The 19,981-nt window shown below is 48.2% G+C and overlaps 1 protein-coding gene across 1 annotated transcript; it reads right to left on the bottom strand.

Moving 5' to 3' along the window:
• Positions 1 to 9,754: 9,754 nt before the first annotated feature.
• On the bottom strand, positions 9,755 to 15,265 carry LOC115321240. The gene is made up of 2 exons (XM_040219659.1): positions 15,173 to 15,265; positions 9,755 to 10,265 (listed from the first exon to the last, which is right to left on the bottom strand). The coding sequence occupies exons 1-2, from the start codon at positions 15,215 to 15,217 to the stop codon at positions 9,930 to 9,932; spliced, it is 381 nt and encodes a 126-aa protein (XP_040075593.1). The 5' UTR covers positions 15,218 to 15,265; the 3' UTR covers positions 9,755 to 9,929.
• Between the last annotated feature and the right edge of the window lie 4,716 nt (positions 15,266 to 19,981).

Genomic DNA, 19,981 nt, shown 5'->3' with positions numbered 1-19,981 from the left:
AATTCGTTTTAAAATTCCTTTTCGTGACTTGTTGTAACAAGATATTGGTGTGTTTGATGTGATACTGCTCCTTTGAACACATATAGGCCATAAAATAAGCGCCGAATTTTCATTGTAGTATCCCTTTAAAGGGGTAGGAAAACGAAATTCTAGCGCTCATTTTCTCGCTTGAATGCGTTGCATGTTGCACCCTAACCTCAAAAACACCAGTCTTCCGTTGAAAGGCGCAAGAAAATTAATTTTAAAGCTAAATAAACAATCTTTCAAAGTGCACCTGGTGGATGCACGCGGAGCCTATTTGGGAGGTAATCTAGCGACGTTGGGGAACTTGCTACGTAGTCGTGACGTAGCAGTACAGTGTACTATAATATATATATATATATATATATATATATATATATATATATATCGTAAAAAGGAGGTAAACGCTTTAAAACGTATTTATTGGACGACGTTCCGAGCGGGGACCGCTCTTCATCAGGTCCTAATGTTGCAGTGAAAGCTGGAAGCCCGCCACTTTGACACGGCGGCAAAAAAAAAAAAAAAAAAAAAAAATGAGGAAAGGCGAAAAAACTTCTCAGGACCAACCATGGGTAGACGAAGGCCGCGGCCAGGGAAGAGGCCCCCGCATGCACCCCCAAACAACCTCCCGCTAGGCGCCGTTGGGGCTCGGCAGTGTCCAGAACGAAACAAGGGAATAAACCAAAATCAAGTGGGCCCAAAAGCGCGCCCGGGTGGCCGAGAAGAGCCAGCAGAGACACAGGAGCAGCTCGGGCGCGAACCGAGACGCGTGATGGTTCAAGTTACACACCCAAACACCCCTCTCCACGCCCCCCCCCCCCCCCACACACACACACACAGACTCACGTGCAAGCATGCCCCCCCCCCCCCCTCTTTTCCTCTTCCGTTTTCCCTATTTTTATGTTTTTTAACGGCCGCCTCCCCATCTCGCACCCAAGAGCGAAGACATTCCTCGAGGTCGTAATGATGTCCAGCGCAGGGAAAACTCTAGGCAGGGGACTCCGTCTGTTCGTTTTCCCGTCAACGGGGGGTTCCGATGAGGTGAACCGTCCTAGATGTAAGCAGCTAAGCAGGCCGGCGCTCTCGTTAATGCCTGCGCGAAGCGTGTTAAATTATTTAATTAGGTACGATTCCCTTTGCTCCCTTTCGCGTGCTGTACTAAATCCCGATTGAAGTATAGTTACAAATATTTTGTTTATATGGTGTTGATCGAGACGCATATGTTTGGAGAGCGGGAGTTTGGGGAGCGTGTTAAGGTGGGACTTATGATTGTTAAATCTTTGACGGAAGGGGAGATTGGTCTGTCCAATATACTGCATGTTGCATACGCGGCAGTGCAATAGATAGACAACATTAGCTGAGTTACAGTTATAATTTCCGTTTATCCTAAAGGTGAAGTCCGAATTAGTACTTTTTGCCTCCACGGATTCCGTCATGTGGCTACACACTTTGCACCGCGGCACCCGGCATGGCCGAGATCCCAGGAACTCCTCATGTGTGGTTTTGGATCGTACTACCATGTCTTTAAGGCTTTTTCCTCGACGGTAGACGACGCGTGGAGCCTGCGGAAAGACAGATTGGAGGCGCTGGTTTTGTGAGAGAATATTAAAGTTTTTGCGTAGGATGTTGTTGATGTTGGGGAGGTTACTTGCGTAGGTTAGCACTAAATTATACTGATTATTCTCCGAGTTTCGAACGCTTGTTTTGTTGATGGCTGTCGTGCGGTCTAGTTTACTAGCCTTTTCTATAGCATTGTTTATGACGCCTGGAGGATAATTTTGCCTAATGAGTGCTTTCGTTAGATTATCTGCGTTTTGTTCGAAGTCTTTCTCGTTGCTGCATATTCGTTTGTACCTATGCGCCTGAGAATCGGGCAAAGTATTTTTTCAGTGGCGGGGGTGGCAGCTATCGTAGTTAAGATATTGTTGCCTGTCCGTGGGTTTTCTGTAGAGTTTAGTGGAAAGTTTGTTATCCTGAATTTCGACGGTAACGTCCAAGAAACTAATCGTCCGCTGCGATACGTTGTGGGTGAACCGAATAGAGGAATGAGCCGAATTGTATTCCGAAATAAATGTGTTGAGTTCGTCCTCGGTGCCTGTCCATATCATGAAAATATCGTCAATATACCTTTTATAGAAATGTGGCTGAATCGGACGATCTGCGAGGAACTGACCCTCCAATTCCGCCATGAAAATGTTGGCATAATTTGGGGCCATTTTTGTGCCCATGGCGGTTCCGCTAATTTGGAGGTAATGTTCACCTTCGAATTCAAAATGGTTGCATTCAAGCACGAGTCGTAACAATTTTGTTAAGGACTGACAATCGAGTATTGAAGAGTTTCGGGTGTTCACATACGCTCCAATTACCGCTGCGATGCCGTCATCGTGCGGAATGTTGGTGTACAGCGCAGTTACGTCCAATGTTACCAGAAATGATCCTGTGGGTATGGTTAGCTGGGATATATCCTGGATGAAATGGTTCGTGTCCCTCAAGAATGACGGAAACGTGGGGATGATTTCCTTAATTATAGTGTCAATAAAACTTGATATTCTTTCGGTTACTGTTCCTATGCCAGACACTATTGGCCTTCCAGGGTTATTCTCCTTGTGTATTTTAGGTAGCGTGTAGAATCGCCCAGGCCTGGGGTGCCAGGGCTTAATGCTGTGGAACATTTCCTTAGTTATGCCACCGTTGTCTTTCAAGTGGGACAGTGTTTTGAGAACAACGGACTTGATTCGCAATGTTGGGTCACTTGAAAGTTTTTTGTAAAATTTTGGGTCATTTAGTTGTCGGAGTCCTTCATTAATGTAGTCCTGCGTATTGAGAACAACTACGGCACCACCTTTGTCGGCTGGCTTAATGACAATGTCGGTCCTGGAGCCAAGAAGTTTAATGCATTTGTTTTCGGAGTGTGAAAGATTGTACTTCGGAACCCGTTTTTTCTGAAATGACTCTAAAATTTCCCGCTGTACCACCTCTATGTACATATCCAAGTATTTGTTCCTTTGGTTGCTTGGTGTCCAGTGCTTTTTTGGATTTGAGGGAAGGGGGCAGCCGCCATCACTAGGGCGCTCGTGAAAATATTCTCGGAGACGTAGACTACGGGAGAAGTTGTCCACGTCCTGGTATAACTGGAATTCGTCATACCCTCCCGTTGCAGGGGAGAAGCTGAGGCCCTTCGAAAGAATCGCTACCTCTTCTTGTGAGAGTGTCGTGCTTGACAGATTTACAATATTGCTTCCAATTTCATTCTGTTCAGAGGATGTTTCTTGGCCAGCGAAAGAGGCTGGGGACGTCTGTGCAGCAATGCGTGGGCCCCGAGCACAGGTGTTAATTGTCCTGAGGTGCGAATGCGAAGTTCCCTCGGGCAGTGTGAGATCACCTGATGTTCCTGATGGGATGCGACCTTTGTTAATAGAAGACAGTTGCGAGTCAGCGCCTGTCCGTGTGTCACGCTGTGAATGCTGAGAAGAAATGTTGTCACGAACAAATTTTTTTTCTTTAAGGGCCCGAATTTCGCGGATCCGTTTCTGTTCATACCGTTCGAGCTCATCTGTCTCTGAAGTGGCAAGCAAGCCATCTGCCCTCCTTCCCTCCTCCTCCAGCTCCTTCTCCGACGTCATCCTAGTGTGGTGTTGGGTTGTAATATCCATAAGTTTTAGCGAAGCCTCAGAAAGGGTGTCGTCCCACCTCTGGCGCTCGTTTGCATTGAAGGTGTTTAGAGACGGCTGGATCGTTAATTGAAAGCCCTTCGGGATGTTTTTCTTTCCCATGTAAATTTGAAGTGTCTCCGCATGCATCGCGTGTCGAATCCGTTTATCTATGATTTTGCGAATCTTATATATATATATATATATATATATATATATATATTTTTTTTTTTTTTTTTCTTTTTTTTTATAGTATTACAGTGGCCACTGTACTAGTATCAACTTGGGTAGTGTTGGGACCGGAGGGGCTTGCCTGAAGCGCTTGGTATTGATCGCGACAGGTGTCGACACCGGTGCGTTATCCAGAAGGTGTGCGCATGCGCGCGCGAAAATATGAATCTGGTGCCGCTTTGGTGGAGTGCACATAGGATTTCTGACACAGCTACATCCTGCCAGCGGTCGTACCGCGGCATCAATTAAGCGCGAAACACATGTACGACGAAAACCTTCCGATCCGACGTGCGGACTGCCGGAATGACCTTGGGGGGGGGGGGGGGGGGGGAGAGGGTGTTCGTAGCATCGGAGAGCGTTGAAAACCCTCGCCTCCGACCGTCGTATTGCGCGGTCGGACGTCGGATCGAACGGTTTCGTCGTACATGTGTTTCGCGCTTTACGCTGCATCACGATCGTTAGCAAAATGATGCTTCAATGTATTGGACGGTACAAGCTACATTACCCTTCCTCTACATAAAAACAATTGCGACTTTAAAGAAGCGGACTTGTCGAATGGTGAGCATTTTAAATGAAATGCCTATTTCCTTGGGTCGCAAAGGCCGAACATTTGATATTTGAAAGGGATATCTAAAACTCAAAAGCAGTTTTTTTTCCCCTATCTTATTTTATAATGGAACGAACGGGACATACTAAAGTCCGAGATTGTTTTAGTATGTTTTTAATACCCCAGGTTAACTTCTCCGTCTTCTTTCCAGCCCGTCTCCTTTTCTTGACCTTAAAGGGCAACTCCGCTCAATTCCGAAGATTTCGGGATAATGAGTGATTTCGAATTAAAAAGCCCTAGTAAAAAACACTACGTCTTTTGCTTCGCGAAAAATGGGATATATATTTTTAAATCTAATTTTAAACACGAGCGGAAATCGAAACCGAAACTTCGGCTTCGTCCAGCAACATTGGCCTCGGGCCGCCAAGTACATGGCCATCACGTGGTACGACAGGTCACGTGATCCTCGGCCCAAAGACGGGCGGGATGGGGGCGGGCGGGCGTGCGGCAGGCGCGAGTGTCGTCTGCACCGCACTCTTCACCACGTTTTGGTGTCTACGGCATTCGACGACGTCTGCACAACTGCGGCATAAGTCTGGGACTCTGCGCACATGGTGTCCATAGTGTGGACGAAACTCCGAGAGGAAATAATCACAAACGGTGAGACGACGACGGTGTTTGTGACGCGGAAGACGGCGGTAACGGCGGGACCACGGCGGGCGGTTGGTCTGCTCCCAAGAAGCGCGCTGCGCAGGCGCGTACGTCAATCACGTGGACACCGCTGAGCGCCGAGAGGCAACGTTGCTGACGTCACGCGCTACGCTCGATCGGAGAAGTAAAAACAAGCAAAAGGGGGCCACGTAGATGGCGTTTAGCTCAATGTTGGCTCCGCCCATGCCGTAGCCTTGACTGTGCTGTTGGTTGCGCCTGAATTCGCCCGCTCGAGTCAGCCGATTTCGGCAACTTGGCGAGTTGCAAAGTTTGCCGGACCGTTTAAGAAACATTTAGACAGAACTGCGCCGTAATATTTGACGTGTGGTCTTCCGAGGCGATACTGAAGAGGACTGCATTGTTTTTTCAAAACCAAAAATGAAGTGGAGTTGCCCTTTAATCATCTCGCTTCACTTGTCACTCATTCTTGTTGAACACAAGAATGAGTGACAAGAATGGGACGAACAGCCCAAGAGACGGTCGCAAAGGGTGAGAATATTTTATTTCTTCATGGCTGCCACGACCATCCGAGGACCACCCGACGTTCACTTGTAAGAAATGGCTTATAAGTCGTGACAATTTTTATCACGCGTTTTAACATTGAACTTAAGTCCAAAAACTGAGACGACGTGGGCTGAACAAGTAATGCTTTATAAGAATCAAAGAAAACAAGCTACTATTTCACATTATTTTGAGCAGAAAACATGAACACACGTAGATCAGGCAAGGAAAAAGTTGTAATAGCTTACAGCACGGCATTGAAATACATGATTACAATGTGGGTTGCATACATGGTTACAATGTGCAGCGCATACATGGCCCTGAAGGTATACTTGGCATACCACATCAGGTAAGTTGTCGAAACAAATGAACACCGCCCTTTCGATGCTGCTCTTGTTTGACTTCGGCTCAAGAGCAGTCTCCAAATAAGCCACACCGTCGAAGTTGCTAAACTTAATGTGAACAGCCCAGTAAGGAATTGGCACATTTAGAGAGCCTAGTGCGTCGCGATCGATGCCTTGTGGGATCACGGCAGGAGCTTCGCTGTTCACCACTGGTGACAACGGGTCAGTTTCCCAAACGAGCCCCGAACGCTTTGCAACGATGGGCTCTGGTGAACTTGCCTTCCGGTTCCTTTCCTCTCGTCCTCCGGAGAGGTCATCACTCAGGTCCTGGGGTACACTTGGCAGCAGAGTGGGTACGGCGTCTGGCGTAAGCGCTGGGTGTCCACGAGGGATCCCCACTTCCTTTCCGCCGATGATATGGACGAAGTCTGGAAGGATGAAGCGGGCTCGAAGTGCAGCTCGCATGCAGACAGCGCTTGTTTTTTCAAGACGCTTGTCCGATCGCTGGAGATTCTCCTCACAAAGATCTCTTTTGGCTCTGTCCTTTGGAACGCCGAAAAGGGACGCCGTTTTCACTCCTTTCACTCGGATGAGGCCCGTTTTGAAACCATGGTGCAGAGCAAGAGTTCTGTCGCTGTTTCGCCGACGGCATTTCGGCACTACCCTCACGCGTTCACCACCCGCAAAATCAGAACACAAGATTCAAAGCATATTACGATCGAACACACGGAACTAGGAAATCGTGGTCCCGACACGCGCACCGCTCGAAGTGAAAAACACGCGGAACTATACAGTTTCACCTTGTGTCGTACCGCAGGAAAGCCTACAAGCGCGAGCTCCTTGCTCTAGGGCACATTTCGGCGGCACAAGCTCTCGTGCATCAAGGGCAGCTGCCAACGCTATGAACTCGTGCTTCTAGCCTTCGCTGCGGTACAACATAAGGTGAAACGGAGTGTATAAAATCGTGGTACCGACACGTGCACTGCTGAAAGTGAAAAGAAAAAAAAAAGAGGCGGGCTGCGCGATTTTTTTTTGGATAACTCCACTACAGCGCCGCCACGAACTGTCGCCGAGCCGCTCCGGTCCTTACACTACCCAAGTATTTTAGAATACACTGTATAGTCAGGCAAATGTCCCTCAAAGGGGATCGGATATCCCTCCGCCACCTCCGCATCCAATAGCGTTCCACCGTTTCCGTGACGTTGCGGCCAACGCGCGAGGAGGGTCTTGCCTTTCTGTACATATTTGCTTTATCTTTCGACTTTGACTTAGCATTGTGGAAGCCACGAGAGGGAGATTAGAGTTCCCCCCACCGACGGAAACAAATACGACTTTCGGGGATTAGCTTCCCCCCCGATGGATACAAAGGCTGCTTTCAGGGGCTCGGTTCCCTCTCCGATAAATACAAAGGTCGCTTTCTTAAAAAGTGGGATCGGAGACAAGTGGGAATCCATTGAAGCGGAACAAGGAGCGTTTCCAGTGAACTCTTCTTTCGACTGCGGAGAGATTTGAAACGGGCGCATCACACTTGTGGGAGGAGCTTCTCCTACCTTCTTGACTTGTAGATTCCTTCGGAGCAGCGCCACTCTTTGGCATTTCAACATTTTCCTTCTCAGCTTTCCTCCTCAACTCACAAATCGCGCATTGTACCAAACGGTCCAAGAAGACAGAAAGGAAGGACTCCCCTCCTTCTCGGACTCTCGTTCGTGCAACCGGACACAGCCATTCTCCCCTTAGAAGATTATCTCGTCGCTCCAAATTTGAACAAAAGTTGCTTTCCCCACGCCGTTCAGCCCTAGGCTGACAGTGTTGTGGAAGCTACGTGCTCCTTGGGCTAGGGTGCCTTCATGCGCGAGCACATGAAGGCTCCCTCTTGGGCCAGCCAAACGCTCGTCACCCCACGGGTAGTTCGAGCTGCTCGGTTCTAACGCGTTGACCAAAACGCTGCCAACGCCACCAACGGCAAAGCTCATAACCACGCCAGCCTTGCTACGTCACGAATGCGGGGAATCTTTTCTTTCTGTTTTTGTTTGCGCCGGATATCCCATGACGCAACGCGCTCTCCGTTCGCTTCTCTTCGAGCGCTTGCTCGAGTGCACCATATGGAACGAAAAATATAGCCAGTCGTTCAAAAGACAAACGTGCGATTATCATTTACGGTTATTATCTGTCATGCTTGACTCATTTCCGAACGAAATTTGAATATTTCAATTTTTGTTTCCGTACCCCTTTAAAGACCCCATGCTCATCCAGATCGAAACGGGCAGGGGTGGGGATCGGACCCAGGATCCCTGGATTCCTGGGTTCTGCAGCGCGACCTTTCGGTCCACATGCTCAGAGTGCAATATTTGAGAAGGTGAAAACACTGTGAAGACGAATCACGCACGACGACGACGATGTGTATCAAGGAGGTCGAAGTGCAAGCCAACAGATATTTCCAAGATTTCTGACAGCAGAGTGGGTTCAGTCCACATCTGTGTGATAGCCTGGTGTTTCACGAAAGGTGGACAAATTCGATATTGCAAACTACGCATCCCACCAGATAAAAAGAAGAAAACAAAGGCTTGGGTTGTTTTGGTCTTAGGCCAAGGGCCTATTAAGGAAAATTATTAAAGTTTGGCATAATTAAGTTAATTATTTTCACATAATTAATCTTTTTTTTTTAAATATTGAGTTTAAGGACATGGTTTGGAAACTTGCTGATCATCATCGAGAAACACTAAATAAGAAAACTGGAGTGTGACAGAAGGCACGCGCTGTATTTTACAGCTTTCTGAAAAACTGCAATCGGAGCGCTTCTCGGCACCGACGGCACCGCGCCCCGTGGAGAAATAGTGGAACCTGCGCCCCTACTGCGTTGAGCGAGGACAGCGAAGCGGATGTTGGTTTTCCCTTTGCAGGGTGCGAGCTCAAAAAGATTTCCTTCCCTAGCTATAAATGAATAGGTAAAAAAATCATAACATAAAGTAACTGTCTCGTTTTCTGCCACCACGGGTGCTAAGCAAGACGGCGAGACCAGAGCGGGAAGAATGAACCGGGACATCGCCGCCTGCTGCGATTGGTCAGCGGCATGGAGTCGACCAATCGCAGAAGGTCGCGATGTCTCGGTCTTTTTTTCCCGCCGTCTTGCATTCCACCCCAGTGTGTTCAAGCCTCACCTTCGTCCTCTGGACAGCCCCTTACATGCTGCGCCATCTCGCGGCGCTTGTCAGAAATGCGAGCGAACCTTCGCAACACTTGCTCCGTGGCGAGGCAATGCCGTTCAGTAACCTCTCTTCTGCCACCGTGGACTGGGATGCAGTGTATACGTGCACGACAGACAGTGGGATCATTCGATTAACCAGCACCAGCCTGCACCGATGCAGAGAAGTGAAGAGCAATGTACTCCCGGTTTTTTTTTTAGATAGGCTGCACTCGTAAATCAAATACGGCGTTCTGAACCGAGTGCAGCAGGCGCAGGTCTTGCAGGTAGATCGAATATAGCAAGTCTTCGCAGCGGTGTCAATGCGCAAAGCTTACGTTCCGCCGCGCAAAGTTTATCGATTGTTTTCCTCGCTCTAAGATATTCGAACTAAATTCCAAGTATAGAACAAACAGACAAATAAGCAAACAAACATACAAACACATTCGCCCCGCTTGTCTTTAAAGATGCACAAAACAAATCAAACAACCACCTTTTTTTTTGTGTGTGTGCGTTGAGTTCGACAGTGGATTGATGGCACTCCACTGTCGGTACATGGCACATTGATGATTCAGTGGTGACGACGTGCCCGGAATCACGCACTGTCAGATAGGGATTATCGCGGATGTGTCCACCTGTGTCGTTGCGCGGGTTACCGACGCCCTCCCTTGGGGCACTTCAGACACCGTCGGATAGACGTATTGGTATATAGCTGAGGCCGTCGGCACCTGCGCTCCTCCTCGTCACATCTGCGACGCGGACACGACGCGAGTCACTGACGTCGTAGCCCCCTGGGGCGTCTGCGTTACTGTGGGGTACTCAGCATACTGGACAGTTGTCGTGGCTGGAATTTGAGTGTTCACTTGACACGGCTGCGACGTGGAACCGACGCGACGGAAGGACACCGTCCTTTGGGACACCGGCGCTGCCGTGGGGTACGCGTACTGGTACTGCGGGTAGGCTGGAGCGGTGGCGACGGTGCTGCTGTACAGCTGCGACAGCGACGTGACGCGGCGTACCGACGTGGTCCCCTGGGTCACGGGTGCCGTCGTCTGGTAGGCGTACTGGTACGCCGGAGCCTGCGCAAGGGCAGCACTGGTCGGCATGGCATACTGGTTCGCAGGGGCTTGTGCAATAGCCGCGCCGGTTGGCATGGCGTACACGGGAGAACTGGGCATGGCGAACATGGGCTGTGCCTGAGGCATCAGGCCGTAGCCAGAGGGGGCCGACGACCCGTAGAAGTTAATGGTGGTGTGGGCCGTGGCGGCCTGCTGATTTTCTGCCAGAGTTCCACCCGACGCGACGGACGAGCGCTGTTTAAACGGTAACAATGGAGCTGGTGGGGGTGGCGGGGGTGGCGGGTAGACAACCTGCGTATGCGCCGGCGAATTAGACACCGTCTTGTAACCTCCCAAGCGACGAGACATCGTCCATATCACGGAACTACATAAATATGCTTCAAACCCGACGCATATACTACTTCGTGCACATCGAGCAATGCGTGACAAGGATACCTTAGGTTTCTTTTATATTTCACCGGGGTTCCACTCACTGAAACCTCGCCAGTCCTCATTTTTTTCCTGTACAATGCACACCCACACCCCCTCCGCTCTTGTCTTACCACGTTTTTTTTTTGTGTTCTATACATCACGTACTAAAGGTATATTGTAGCACCTTTAGTCTAAGTATACTAAAAGTATGTACAACCATTAGTTCACATTATATATAAAATACACGCACACACACACAATAAAAACGTACCTCAGCGTACCACATAGAACTCGTTATAATAGAAATAAAACACGTGTGCACGCAGGGACCAGACGTGTAAATTTAGTTCATACGCACCCACACGCACCTTTAGTCCCGAACATATTTCGTATTAGTATTGAACCACGTACAGAATTCAGTTTAGATTAGTTCATTATACGCGGCGACACGTACAGAATACGTACAAAGTGCATTCAATATTTGTGGACTAAAGCCGAAGTGCAGTCAGTAGGTAGCACCACAATCCTGGTGCTTTATGACGAAATGACACCTAACGGACAAGATATCTTTCTATAAAGGGAGAGGTGCGAACACGTGCTTTATAACTGAGGGCGAAACTCGCTGCTCGGGACTTGGACGTTGTGGCAAAGAAAGGAATTCAGAAGCAAATCTCGGATTTTTCGCAACACAGAAAGATCACCGGCTTCCCCTTGTCCTCAGTGCCGCTTCAGTTTGCAACGAGATTGTGTTCAAGTAATTATTTTAAAAAAAGGATAACTTATTTACATCTTCAACGATCCTTCAGACTTTGGCTAAACTGTTTCCTAAATGTCACCTTGATACTATATAAAACGCCCCACTAATGTACACCCAAGTTCTTGACCGGAAATGTGAAGAAAATCAAGACGCGTGAGCAACTCGGCCCCCGAAGAAAAAGATCACATAGTAAGGAGGCGGTTGTTCCATAGGCGCCTTCTTATCTCTCGGCGATCCCGTTGTGTTACAAAAGAAAATAAGAAACGAGGGTGCTCTTTTAAAATGACTTGCCAGTACCTTTACTAAACATCGAGAAACGCGCGCTCCAAATTGGCCAATATAGTCACAGCAGGCTTATTTATTTTATTTTTCCGTACGTACATTCTAGAGCGTAAATAAATATTGTCGCTGTCAGTGCACCACAAGATTTGGATACCGTTATGGCCTAAGAAGTCAACTAAAAGATGTTTCACACACCACCGTTTTCTTAGGTTCTCTTAAGGTACGTATAAAGGGCGATTGATACACTTGCACCGAGTCCGACCAAGTATAACTGCAACGATTTGCAACGTAAGGGTTGCTATAGCAACAGCCGCGTCGGCTCCAGCAGAACGTGGTAAAAACAGGCTTTGTTGGAGCCGGCGCAGCTGTACGTCGCAAGCCGTTGCAGTTGTACGCAGTCGGACTCGACGCAAGTGTGTGAATCGCATCAGATCGCCGAAACGTTCGTGTCTCAAATGTCGCGTGCCAGGCTATCTCCTTGAACTGGTAGCCACGCTTAATACGAAGCACAGATGTCCTGGTGAATTGTGGCTTACCAGACGTAAGCTTTCGTAACGTAATGTAACGTAAGAAAACGGGGCTGAGTAAACCAGACCATCACGTGATGCGAACCCACTCAATTTATCAAATAAATCAAACAATTGTAGCGTGCGCTAACCATGCATACGCCATGGCTCTCTGCTTTTGGAGGGTATGCCTTCGGATAGAACAACTTGTAACACCAGTTTTGATTGGGCTAGTTGGTTCATAATAGACAAGATTAAAATGGCGCAAACTTGACGGGGACGAGAAGAGGCACGCACGACAGGACTAGCGCTGACTTCCAACTAAGTGTATTGCATCATTCACCAAGCGATATATACTATAGCCTGCGGACATAAAAAACAAAGCGTACATTAAGATTGTACGTCTACCACGCGCCTATCTTCAGATAAAACCACCAAGAAACCATAATTTTTTGCCAATAAGAGACACTGACGGCATGCTGACGCACTTGTCTCCCGTATTTTTTTTTTTTTATTATAAAATAACGCTTTCATAGTTTCCCTCTCTGTCTTTTCCTTTGCTCTCTTCGGGAACTTGGTCCATTTCAAAAACGGTTAACGCCCACATTGTTTAACGTGCTCACCAAGATGACCATCCAAATTGCTTCGTACCGAAAGATCATGCTGACGCGCTCTCTTATTGAAACAGCGACCCGTTTGTCCATTGCAAATGGGGCCACAGCTAAAGTGAATATATCCTAAACAACCCCACTCGTGCACTTAGTGTACATGACGGCATGTCTTTTTGCGCACTGGGCACTTTAATGCCCAGTAAGTATGGGATATATCTTGAAACTTGCAAAGAACCGAGAAATGTAGATTAATGCCATATCTAACAGCTCTTTTTAAATTGTGCGATACCTTGCGAATATAATCCACAACTTGCACTCTTTTTTTTATGATCTGTTCTATAGTACGTTTTTTTTATTTTTTTATTCTGGGATTCTTTAAGTTTCTTTAATATGCTTTCGCAAACACTTGATAGTAGCATGTTAGGGTAACCCGCAGATTTTAACTTCCTAAACTGAAAGGCTGCATTTACCTTGGACAAACGGGTCGGTGTTTCAGTGAGAGAGCGCGCAAGCATAATCTTTCTGTACCAAGCAATTGGGGTGGTCATCTTGCTGAGCACGTTAAACGACGTGGGTGTGAATTGCTTTTGAAATCGACCAAGTTCCGGATGAGAGCAAAGGACAGGCCAAAAAAAAAATGATAAACATAAAAAAAAATAAAGCGGGAGGCAAGTGCGTCAGCATGGTGTCGGTGTGTCTTATCGACAAAGCATTATCGTTTCTTGATATTTTTTTACGTGGGATTTAGATATGCTTTTTAACGCTACTTCCATTCCCGCAATTTCGCCCGTCCACCCGGCCGTGCATTTTCCGCGAAATTTAGCGGGGAAAGTGGCGTCACATGATGTCACCTGACTTCATGTGACCTATACACTTTGGGGGAATTGACAGCACCTGAACCATATGTCCACTTAGTTTTCCGCTAAATTTAGCGGGAAAATTCACGTCTTGTTTCCAAAACATCAATCCAGTTTCTTCGCTAAATTTAGTGGGAAGATACATGTCACGTGACACACCAATTTTCTATATTGAATTTCATGCATTATAAAAAGTCAAAGGTCGCTGGAAATTAGGTTCAAGTGACACGTGAACCGCCTCGGTGGCTCCGAGGCGAGAGCGCCGGCCTACGGATCCCCAGGTAGCGGGTTCGAATCCCGACCGGGGTGCCCGCAATATGACGGAGGCTTATTGCGGAGGAGGCGCCGTGTAACCGAGCTTTCGGTTGCACGTCAAAAGATCCCCAGGCGGTCGAAATTAATCCTCAGTCCTCCGCTGGGGCGTGCCAGATGCCCGTCGTAGGTTTGGCACGTAAAACCCCCAAATTTGATTTTTTCAAGTGACACGTGCTTTTCTAAGTTATTATCGTTATTATTATTAAACGATCAAGTACCGCGTCGGAAATGCGCGCGTCGTGCTCTGTTGTCGGCAAGCTTTTTAGTTTGCTGCCAATGAAACTGGCGATTGAAATCAAAACAACACTGAAAGCCGGCATCAAGCAAAAACCGCGATGCCCGTGACACTCACGATGTGAATGTAAGCGATCTAAGCTGTTATCAACTTTGAACTATGCGGCCTAGGGACCGATATGACAGCTCGTACGCGGCACGGTACGCCGGGCATTTCAGAAAATCTCAGACTTACCTTAGCTATATCTCCGTAAACAGATACTTACATACAGTCCAAATAGAGAACTGTGTCATTCTTAAATGTTTTCCCGACGTACAAGAAAGCTATAGTTGCTAGAAAGCGTGGCTGTGAGATATCGCTAGCAAGCGTGTATTTAGCTATAAGCCGGGGTCAGACTGCTTATCCGTCATACAAATGACAGTTCGCATGCAGGTTCGAAAGCGAGTCACCGCGAATCCTTGCTTCGAATGCCGCATGGAAATGAGTTCAAGGAGGCAACTTGGCACGCGCCATTCGAACCATGGATGTTGCGGCGACTCGTGTTTGCAGAATGTCTTTTTATGATGTGTGAGCAGTGTGACCCCGACCATAGGATGCTAGCAAACGTGTGTGGTTTTTGCACGCCAGAGGATGTAGGCCGCGATCGCGTGTGTGACGGCATTCATTCGGCGTATATACTAAATCGTGAACCGTGCATCGCTAGGAAACTAACATTCCTGCCCCAAGACATCCACAAAGGCTGCAGTTTCCAAGCCAAGGTTTTGAGGACCTTGTATACACCCTAATCCTTCCAAGTTGCTAAGGACCTTGTACACCCTAATTTCTTTTGACAATGTTAAAAGCGGAACGGGAGGAAACGTAAAAAAAAAGTAAGTTGATCACTCTGTCTAGACGTTTCTTAATTAGAACATGAGATTTATGAGCTTAACTTGCCTGGGGTGGCGGAGGTGGCTGGATGATCATCGGTGGCGGCATCATGATGGGCGCCGGAGGTAACAACGGGGGTGTTGCGATGATAACTCGCTGTTGGGGAGGAGGAAGCAGTGTCTCGATCGTAGTGCACGAATGAGCATGTCGGACCGGCGTGACCAGAGGCCAGATTCACGAAGAGCTTCTTAGTTTACGACAACTTAGCTAAGAAGTTCGTAAGTTAAGAACATCGTAAGAAGAGGAGAAATCGGTATTCACGAACGCGTTCTTAAGTGAGAGGAGGAAAGCGACGTTGTCGTACGGAGAAACTAAAACTTACCGGTGCTGTTGCTATGGCGACGGCGTCTTCGGTAGCACGAACAACCAATCGGAGAGCTCGGCATTTGTTCGGAGCCGTTCGGAGCCGTTCGGAGCACGTGGATTTTTCATAACAAACACAGCCGGCCTTTCTGCCACCGCTTGTCTGGGGTTCGTATCCGTGCAGTGATATGTCGACGCTAACGCGATTTAAACTCGCCCGAATGCCGAGGCCGGGATGCGTAACCACCCCCATTGACTGCTACGAACTCGATCGCTACCAAGTCAACACAACTGTCATCGTTGGTAAAAGGCGGCCCGCAGTCGTTTGCAAAGCGACGTAGATGGGAAAGCCGCGGCGTTTTTTGCGGCCTCGGAAATGCAGGAGCGAGCGACGTTAAAAAAGATACGTTTGAACTACGACAGTGTCAGCAAGAGCCACGTAAATGCCTGTTCACACTACGGAGCGGACACGCGCATTTGATCGAAGGGCACGACCCGCAACATGGTATGTACACATTGGCGCTGTTGGACCGCGAATTGATAAGCGCTTCGGGACCGATCCTTTACAATTGCAACTCGATGCTGACGTGACACCAGGCGAAGAAAGGTTGGACCGGCATTGCGACCCACGAACTGTTACAGCGATCGACAGTGAGGTGCAGTCGTGTCAGAATAAAATGGAATACTAATAACAAAGTGTACATACCATGTTGCGAAGGTAATCCATACGGTGTTTATTTGAGCTTGATATCACACAAAACAGAGATAGAATCGAAGAGAGCCCCTTTTCGACGACAGCGTTCGTCACCGTTGCCTCGGAAAACAAGGGGATGGCAAGAGGAAGAGATTGACCTCTTAATCTAGAATTGAGGTCAGCGATCAAACTATAATACGAGAAGGGTTCACAAGGGTCGCGCGGGCATATTCCATTCAGCACGCCAGCCGGTCGTGGGCAGACGGTCTTCGCCAAGGACCGTCAGATCATCGCTGCGCCGAGTCGGAGTGCCTGCTAGGCCTATTTGCCGATCGGTCGGCGTCCGTACTTGTGGCCCTTGAAGTTTTTCCCGGGTGTCTGTGGATCCAGCGTTCTTGTTCGTTCGTCGTGGTCTGTTTCAAGTACTTTTTACTTGTTTCTTGCTGCTTGAAGTCGGGACGCGTGAGAAGCGCACGTAGAAAAATAAACATCCGTTGGTTGCCACGACCAACTGAGCGACGCTGTCGGCCATGCTGATTTGATCGTAAGAAGTGCGTAAGACAGCTTCGGAGCTGTCGTAGGATTTCGTCGTAACCTGCGCAAAACTTACGAAAATTTCGTTTCGTGAATACGGATTTGTTCTTAAGTTTCGTCTTACGCACATTTTTGGCGTAAGATCGTTTCGTGAATCTGGCCTCAGGTGATCGTGAACGTGCTCTGTTGAGTGAAGTGCCGTCAGCGAGCTGATCCTGCGCAACGGGCCATGAAACGAGGCTCCAGAACATATGGCTTGGTGCATGGAAGTTTGAGACGTAAGGCTGACGAAGGGATGATAGTGCATGATCGCTGGTACAGAGGCAAAACGATTGATGCATGACCGAACCACTATGGGAGCCAAAGAGGAACTGAACGGCATAGCAGAATGCACGTGAAGCGATGATATCGAGGTATTATAAGCGCTCGGCATGCCAAAGGGAATTGGCGACGTTCTAGAGTCTGTGCGGACGAAGATGGTTCGAACGACCAGAGAGGAGGACGGTCCTGAAGACTCGGTCGTCTCAGTCGATTCGGACTCCTCTAAAGACGAGATCAATCGCCTTTGTCTACGGGAAGTCCTCTTCCGGCGTTCGTGGGTTCGAAAAAAGTATTTTGAAAACAAAAAGCAGATGATAATTATTAAAATGACGGGAAAGATCGAGATAAGAAGCGTGTCCCAATAGCCTACGAGCTCAATGACAAAGCCCTTGCAAACGACATCCATGACCGAAGTTATAAGCTGAGAGACAATGAAGCACGGACCAATCACGGCGGGTTTAGATGCAGCCGAATTGTTAACATCTTGTGTCACACGTTTGACAAAACGCCTGAAGTATGAGGGCACCATCGGCACGAGCACTCGTTCAATGGAAGTCCTGGTGAGCCTAGGCATGATTCTTCGAGCCCAAAAGTTATGCCATTTGTCGTACATTCTCCTGGCAGTTCTTTGTACATCTCTGCGAGAGCGATTATCAGTGAACGACACGTTTCTGATCGACAGCAAAAGGCGCTGGAAGGGGTCTTCATGGCTGGATAGCGAATCATTGACGATGGGACTCTGCTCACGAAGAGGCAGCTTTTGCAGCACCTCTTGTAGACTCACTTGTGGGACAGCAAGGCTGTGGTAATGAAAGGTGCGACCATGAGATGGCACTGGTCCCAAGTCAAAGATTGAGACCGATTCATTTTGACATTTACTTGCGATCTCGCTGGGAATAATTTTTGACAAAAGCTGGCTTCTGTTGCCTACAGGCCACATTCTGTCGATGGCATCATCCAGAATGGCATAATCTTTTTTCAAGTAAGGCCCGCAAAAGTGGCAATATCCGAGTGTGTTGTATACGGTTAAGTAAATCACGGTAAGGATGGCTAGAATTACAAATGCGGAGAAGACATAAGCCGTGACTATCAACATATGGCCTACGGAATTCGACACCTGACTCCGCTTCTGAGGTTTCACAGATTGGCGATGGACGGCAATGCCCGTCAGCAGACAAATTACGAGCAGTGCCAATGCTACGAAGAGCAACGCCACCAAAACCAAAAGCCAAACGACTGCTTTTTCCGTTAAATATTTGTACACGCCATGATATTCCTCAAACCCTTGTAGCTTCATCTGGAGCATGTCAATGCTGGTGTACGAAGGACTCACGTCCACGTCACTGGCGTCGAGCGTCGACATCGAGTCTGCTAAAATCTCCAGGAGTTTAAACCGATATGGCGCAGTAGTCCGGGCAACAGCCTGGACGACGTTTCTGAAGAGTTCCTCATTGTCTCTGTGAACGCGAGCACATTGGTCGCCGATTTTTCTGAATGTGACGCCCAGGCGATGATGTCCCGCTGCATTTAACACGCGGCCGAGGTAGCGGTGGTCCATCGCACAGTCCCGGGCCATGTGGTGCAAGGGCACCCTGGCGTCCTCCATGACGCTGCTGGCGATAAACTTTTCAAAGGTCCGGTCAAAATCGGGGCCAAGTACCCTGCTGACGTTATGAAAAGGTAACTGTGTTTTGCGACTCTCCGAAATTTGACCCAACGTCAAGTTCACAAAGAGTTTGAGGTTTAAGAAAGTCGTTGTACAAGTCGGGAGCCCATTCCTTCAGTGCAACGTTCATAGCCTCTCTCGTGATGATGAGCCAGACCAAAAACATGACGCACAGAGTAAAGAGAACCGTCAAACTGATGGCATAAAACACGAAAGCCAGCATGTAGTTCTCGGTGACTCGCTGCTGGCGGCGCGCTCCACAGAGACTGGCGAGACGCATGAGAAAGATAACGACAATGACGACTATGAAAACACCCAATGCTACCCATAGATACGTAATAAAGGAGCTGATAGCACTATGATTGGATTTTATGTAGTCTCTAACGGTGTCATAATCGGGACTGAATGAGGTCAACTCCAGAAGGGTGGCGTCGGTGGGGATGTCGGCAAGGCTATCTAAGATGCCTGCACCTACGCCGGATATTAGAGGGCTGGAGCCACCATCGGTCACGGGAAACGTTACAGTGTCGAAAATGAAACTGCCCTGGTTGTGAGCCGATGCAGACGTTGTTGTTTCCGAAGCTGCAGACGTGTTTGCCTGAGCCTCGCAGCTGCAGCCCAGCCCCCGGCAGATGAATACCACCAGGAGCAGGTACCCGCCGCTCGTTGCTGACACCATGGCTGTAGCTTCCGGTCCGGGGAGTTCTTTCCTACGAACCGTGGGAGAGGAACATAATTTCAGGACTACTGGCCCACGGGTCCGATCGTGCGCTCGTTCGATGTTTTTTTCTTCTTCACAGCAAGCGGTCTAGCGTCGCGCGGAGGACACGGGCACATAAAATAATACAGGCGTAAAAAAAAAAAAAGTTGTCTTTGCAAGTATTTTTTTGTTCTTACACAGTTAAAAAGAGCCACCTAAAAGTTGTTGGCGAAAACAAGTATGGTTTATGGAGAGAAATATTAGTGGTCGACTTTACTTCGAAGTAGTAAGGGCAGCGAGCAATTTTCATAAAATCGTGATTCGAAAATTTTTTAAAATTTAATTTATTGTCAAAACTGCTTAGTTCCGTGCGCGGGGGAAAGAATAAAGACTATTCTCAAATTCATAAATTTGCGTAAAATCATATTCGCACAAACTCCTAAACCGGCTTCCTCTTATTTTGATTCCATAAAGATCAGTGAGATTCCTGTGGTCATCATGGACTTTCCGAGCTTTTTCCATGCTACAGCCCTCTGTTTGTACCACTGATCTCTACTATAGGGGGCTGGATGGCGCTTAGCTGCTGTCCGAGCCCGG

The sequence above is a fragment of the Ixodes scapularis genome, unplaced genomic scaffold (assembly GCF_016920785.2).
Source record: "Ixodes scapularis isolate PalLabHiFi unplaced genomic scaffold, ASM1692078v2 PGA_scaffold3__209_contigs__length_174095766, whole genome shotgun sequence".
In the NCBI taxonomy this organism is placed as follows: Eukaryota; Metazoa; Arthropoda; class Arachnida; order Ixodida; family Ixodidae; genus Ixodes; species Ixodes scapularis.
This window is presented reverse-complemented; position numbering and strand designations above follow the sequence as displayed.

Excerpts from the sequence above, each read along its gene's own strand:
- LOC115321240 (XM_040219659.1), bottom strand. The coding sequence starts at position 15,217 with ATGATGCCGCCACCGATGATCATCCAGCCACCTCCGCCACCCCAG. Across the intron at positions 10,266-15,172 it reads AGCCACCTCCGCCACCCCAG|GCTCCGGCGTACCAGTACGC; the intron begins GCAAGTTAAGCT and ends GCCCTTGCGCAG.